Genomic DNA, 6,745 nt, shown 5'->3' with positions numbered 1-6,745 from the left:
GTTTGAATTATAATTCATTACTGTAACAATGTACTAGCGATTGTTTCAATATTTGATAACTATTATATAACGATCAACCTTTCCATACGTACTTTGACCGTACTTCATTCACTAGTATTTTCACAAATGTTTTTCGCAATAATCAAAGATAATCGCGCTTCATTTTACGGGAGTTTGAAATTACCACAGGAAATTACCTATCAAATCTATTTAAAAGCAATCTACTTGTAGAACTTGTCACTTGAACTTAATCGATGAGGTTTGAATTACATGTCATGTTATGATCACGATGAATGTTCTGATTTTGATTAAGTGGAATTGATTACTGTCCAGTGAAAACAGATTATCTATGGACAAGCCGCCATGAACATCAATAACGGTTTATATCTTCATTATCATAATTCATATGTATGAAAATTAAAGTAAAGCCGGATTTACGTACTTAGTCACCGAAAGTACAATTCCCTGTCGATTACATTTTAAGAATATAATTGGAAAACAATTCGACTGAACATATATGTCGGTCGTTGACATATAAAGGGTAAAGTCATCGAAAAAAGACCAACTTTGTGTCGATGCTGACACGGATATACGCTACAATCTGAAAATTGAAAATGGACATGAACTCTCTCACAAATACACTACTGGTAAGATGAAGCTCCTCGTGTCTCCACAAGTCACGTTCGAAATCCCCGAAAGCTTCGTAAAATACCAAAACCGAATTGAAAAGCGGTAAAGATGAAGACTGATATACAATACCTCATGGGCCCTGTACAAAGACTGATTGCAGCGATTGTTACCAACAAGTAATTCGTTCCCATATAATGATTGCTATCGGCGCATTTCAACTTCGCTCGCCTTCGTTTCTGATCCCTGACCTACAGAACAAGTTTGTAGCTCTTTATAGCAAGAAAAATGACAAATGTTTTGTACCAAAGTAATACTCAAACTTGAAAAGAGAAACAAAACCATAAAACCCGTGTGTGAATTATTGACAAATTATATCATTACGCAAAATCTTGAAGGTTCTGTACTGATACAATCATGCAAACTACGAGTGTTATATGTTTGATTAATAGAACAATTTGACTATTCTCTTGGAAAGGCTGCCGCCTGCTTGGCATATGTATTAAAAGAGGGTATGGAAATGTGATATATTGTGTTGAGAACGTCAAGCTCTTGTACAACACGACATAAATGTTGTGATTTTGTCTGTCTGTCTGTCTGTCTGTCTGTCTGTCTGTCTGTCTGTCTGTCTGTCTGTGTACATGATTGGTACATGTGTCTTTTTGGGCAACTTTGCTTTCTATGATACAGACATATTGATAAGATGATGTGACATCTTTCTTAATAAGACAATATGAATAATTTGGGCAATTTCCTTTTATCTTTATCTTGCATTTTCCTTTATTTCAAATAAGATCTTCAATCATGGTAGGGCAGGTGTGTTGACGCAAGGTGCGATTTTAGTACTGCAAATGTAGGAATGAGTATTGTTGTTTACATTACATGTATATTTCCGTCATCGCTGTTTACAAAGATTAATACATTTTCAATTGTTCGAACAAAGGTCTGACCATTTTCTATTAGCTGTTTACCGTATGGTAGCGAATAACTCAACAAAAAGTGGCATTTGACAAGAATGTTGGTTATTTTGATATGAGGTTAGTATAATATAACAGAAAATTCAGCAACTTTTCCTGAAAATTATGATTATGGATTTAGCACATTCATGAGGCTCTAAAATTCATGCTTTTTTAACAGAAAAAGAAAAAAGAAATCAAGAAAGTGCCGATTGCTGATCAGTTTGAACATGGTGAAACGGATATCTTTGAACCCTGCTTGGAGCTGTCTCCCAGGTATAACGTGGACATTTTATGAATAGTTTATTGAGACATTTCCGTGAGACGAGTGATGTAAGTTTTTAAAGTGAATATAAGGTTGTCAAACAACTATTTAGTAATGCATATCGGAACAAAGAGCGTGATTATTGCAATAGATTGAAGGATTCTTTAATATCTGGCACTTCGGATTCAAAGGCTCTTTGGCCAACTTTGAAAAGCTGATGGGTACATGTTTTTCCTTTTAGTATTAGTTTAAACGAACTATTTCCCTATTTCAGAGTTATAGTTTCTCATATTTCATCAAATTTGGATACAATTTTGCTTGTCAGGTGAATTCAATGACATAAGTTTCCAGAGATTCAAATGCTGCACACAAAATTTATATCATTGACACATTGTCAATGGCCAAATGGCTATTGGAGGAAATCTACCGAAACTGACAGTATTCCAGGCAAACTTTTCAAAATAAAGAATATTCCTTTATTCTTTCACCTTAATGGTCGCATTTCCAAGGCATTGGACAAAGGCCGTTATTATCTATGTACATATTAATGTACAACAGATTCCCCAGATAACTACCATGGTATTTTTCGTTTGAATATCTTTAGTAAAACTTTCACCTCAATTATCAATATGAGTCTCTCAGTGAATCGAAGCTCTTGGGAGAATTGCTGGATGCGTTAGATATGGCTATTCCATAATTGATACTATATTTATCATTCTTCAGTCAGCTATTCAATTATAAATGTCAAGAAAAAGAAGGGAAATGCCATTGCGCCTTTCACAGATTTGTCTAAGGCTTTTCCACTTTTGTAGAATGTAAAAGACAAATAATTTGCATGTGGGTCCTTTTAAAGGATGGTGTGATAGTAGTAGTAGCAAAATGTATTTAAAAATACATAGATAGGAAGTAACAGTTGCCGCAGCTGATTTCCACCTGGGTATCACTCACGAAAGTAAAAGAATTACATAGGTAGCAAAGCACGAAAGGACTAAAGACAGAAAATGAAAACTACGATTTCAAGAGACAATTTACATAAAACTATTCAGTGACAATATTCTGGAAGTCATCCTCTCTGACATGATATGCCTTATAATTGATGCGCGAGATGTAAATTGTTCAAATTACTCCATGCTATTGACCCAATCATGTGGCACATCCAAAGCAAGTTAACATCGCATTCACTGTCCCACTGGAGTTAGCCCAGGGTATATGGTCAGTCTATTATTTTAAATGAAGAACTTTTAGGAGACTTGTCACTTACTGTAAGACTTACAAGTTGACACTCAACTTGGACAAAACACGAGTATTTGTATTCAAAGTTAGGATAGTCTTGATAAATCTGAAACAGGGTTCTCTGATGGATATGTAGTAGAAGTTGTCTTACATTGATTGTTATATGTGTCATTTTCTCATGCCAACAAATTATGTCATCCAGGACATGCCCGTGTCTCAGCAGGCCTGGACAAGTCATATTATGCCCTGATCATCATATAGATACAGAAAAAGAGCTTGAGGTTCAGAAACATGGTTCACTAATGACTTGATGAAATTCAATATCTGGCGTGCCACACGTTGATGGATATGAGGATGTAGCCACTTCCCTGCGTTTGCATACAAACGTTTATGTATCCGACTGAACAACAAATATGCAAACGTCTAGGCACTCGTACGATGGAATTCTACGATTTGCTGGTTTCAATATAAAGAAATTTGTCAATGTGTTATAATATGTAGTATCATAACAGCATCAACTCTCAATGCTCATAAAAGGTTTACTCCCAGCTATTTACGACTTTATTGGACTGTGCACATTTTATCTTAAAAGTTTTTTTTTTATCATATTATGTAATGTGACAATTAACTAGTAGCCTAAAGTTGTTTTTCTGAGAGAGTTTTGATGTCAAAATGTCTCAGCGACTGGGTTTGGTACATTATAGAAAATTGTCACACATCAAGTCATTAAATTTTCTCTTGAGCCAGACATACTTATATATGCTATTCCTATAGTTACAACTCCTTTCCGTTACAAATACTTGCAATATTCGATCGTAGTTCATCACACTATCCATATAATATATTTATAATCAGAAATGTATAATTTTACCTTTACAACCAAACTATTATCTCTAAAAGAAGTTGTAATTCCATTATTACATGTAAAAAGCCATTGCAGTGGTCAGTAGTTTAATAAAATGTCAATTTTTGATTAAGTCACCACTTTTTAATTTATAAGAAAAAAATGTGGATGGATGATTTTTTAGTTAATTGAATTGCTTTTCAATATAATCGACACATATTAGTTTATAACAATAGGTCATGGATGGCACAACCAATAATTTAATTAAATAATGATAGCATTTGAAATTTAATCGGCGATGTTTGAGTCATTGGAACAACATGTGCATGAAACGCCTGATAGATGAAATAAAGTCAACTTTTAATTCTCACACTATAGATTGAAACACCCGTTGTAAGTATACGAGGTTAGTTATTATTTGTCATGACATCATGACCTTGTATACTAGTATTAGCTATAGTAACTTGTCCTTCATTGTTTAAAATAATATAACTACTTTATTCGAAGAACAGCTGAGAGTTGACGGACGTATGGACAATTATTCCTTCCAGTTCCAAAGAGAAATAGATAGTTGGAAGGAATTTATTATGTTCCTTAACATTTAATAAGCAATGAGATATTATACAATGAAACATTTGCATACCGAAGTTTTTTTTACTAATATATCATTAGATATAGAAAGACATGTATATGAGGATGATTACGTAATTCAACAGTAGTGATAACTTAAACATGTTTGAAATTATACACTAATAAATCAGATCATAAATAGATTGGAATTTCTATTAATTTATTTCATGCATAATATGGTTGCCCATAGGCTTTCCTTTCTCTGCTTTTCTATTCGTGCCAATAATATATAGCACAGGTTAATTGACCGATCTTTTGCAGATCAAGCTATTATGGAATAACCTGAAAACATTCTGTAAATATTAAAATGTAAATTGAATAGGCACACAGCAATCACAGGATGAAAGATGAATGAGATAAATGTTGTGTAGCAAACATCCGATGAGAATTTACTACTGGCGCTTAAACGTTGACTCAAGTGACCAGGGGGAATATGTAGGAACAAACTAATTCCAAGTTTCCAATTGGTGGGGGATTCTTCAAACAATAATGAATAAAGATTACCCTATGCAATAAGGATCTCCAAATAGTTTCAATTCATTTGATTGGGTATCTTAAGATTGATCAAATTGAACTGAATCCTTCAAGATGACGTGGATTCTAAGGGAGTATTATAGAATTACAAGTAGGAAGAGCCAAGGGAATTGAAGGGCGGGTCAGATTTCACAAATCGATTGTCTGGTGAGGGCAACATATAAAAATGCAGTTAGGGGAGGGTCTTATTTTAGTACAAATTACACTCTTATCTAACTTAGCGTCCTTAGTTGCCACTGCTGCCACATCCCATCACTGCCACCGCTGTTCCATAATATCATGACAAACTGATATGACATATCAGCAACATCGTTGCTGACAACCATGGAATGATTCAATGACTTATGAGGAGAGGAGCGTCTCACAGTAGAGAAGGGGGGGGGGGGGTGGTGTGGTAACACTGGTAAAACATTTGGGATTCCAATCAATGCAATACACCTGCCTAGTCTTTGGTGGTCTGGCTGCCTTCAGCTCTGTCATGTAGATGAAAGCCTAGTGATTAATTACATTCGTCGTGGTTGTAGTAGTGGGAAACCACCAATGCCATTACAATTAGTAATGTGGTTGCAACGATGGGATAGAGTCTCGGCAGTCTCCGGCTTCTGTTCATTTCCAACAGCATTTAAAACAAATATTGAACATGGAGAAGAGTCGTGTTTTTAGAGAAAGGAAATTGAGTGAAGACCAAGTTTTAGAAATGAAATTTGGGGAGGGTAACATTTTATACGACAGACAATACTTGATTTTCCCCGGCCCTTCCCCTTGTAGTTATTGCAAGCTTCTTTAGTAAGCTTACTTAAAACCTTTCCAGGTAATGATACGGATCATAGTAAAGACAGTATAGTTAATCATTATAGTACTCTTTGACTATCTGATATATAGAGAAGGGAAAGGGAAGGTACTCAGAAATCCACTGAAGGCGTAATCTAATCGATCGAAATTGCAAGCGAGTGCCTTTAATCCCAAGTAGTCACTTTATTCTTCATATACAACACAGATATCTTGACATTTTATGCAGAGAAGTTTCACTTGTCACCTTGTCATAAACTAGTTGGCAACGGTCAAAATACGTCAGATTATGTTATATCACCCTCGGCATATCATTATATGTGTTCATTTATAAAAGTGCGATTTGAAATATCCCATGATCAAATTCCAATAAGACTCGAGATCCCAAGGGAGAGATATATGCTGATTCGACAGGTCGTTAAATCACCATCCAGCGATGAAATTGGTCAACATGTAATCAGTTTCAAAAACGAGTAATTTTCCCTGTAGATTGCTCAATTAGGTTGCTCTCTCATAAGCTTAGCGAGGAAAAGATTGTTTATACCTCCACGGCTTAAGTGACGAGATTGTACCATTCTTTACAATGAACGTTTGTAAAGTTTTCAACGACAACGTACATCAGTGTGACCCTTTTCAGAAAAGTTGGTAACTTTGATTTTTCTGATACTTGTTCGAATTCTTACACAGGGCTTTTACATATTCCTCGAAACAAATCTTGGTTAGATTGATTTTGAAAAAATATATCACACCTTTAAACTGACACATGGTCATTCAAAAAAATAAATCTCTTTCGTGTAACAAGACCTCGCCATGTCCGAAAAATCGAAATGTGATTATCACATACCAATTACAGAAATAGTATTCCTT

At 34.9% G+C, this 6,745-nt stretch overlaps 1 protein-coding gene across 1 annotated transcript in view; it reads left to right on the top strand.

The window, feature by feature from the left end:
• Positions 1-614: 614 nt before the first annotated feature.
• Positions 615-6,745, top strand: part of LOC144433845 (somatostatin receptor type 5-like) — a 42,634-nt gene continuing 36,503 nt past the window's right edge. Inside the window, exons 1-2 of the mRNA XM_078122266.1 lie at positions 615-647; positions 1,765-1,859. Of these exons, the coding sequence (XP_077978392.1) occupies positions 615-647; positions 1,765-1,859 (128 nt within the window). The remainder of the gene's footprint in view (positions 648-1,764; positions 1,860-6,745) is intronic.

This window comes from Glandiceps talaboti, chromosome 1 (assembly GCF_964340395.1).
Source record: "Glandiceps talaboti chromosome 1, keGlaTala1.1, whole genome shotgun sequence".
Classification (NCBI taxonomy): domain Eukaryota; kingdom Metazoa; phylum Hemichordata; class Enteropneusta; family Spengelidae; genus Glandiceps; species Glandiceps talaboti.
The sequence above is the reverse complement of the archived record's forward strand: the minus strand, read 5'-3'. Positions and strand labels throughout refer to the sequence as shown.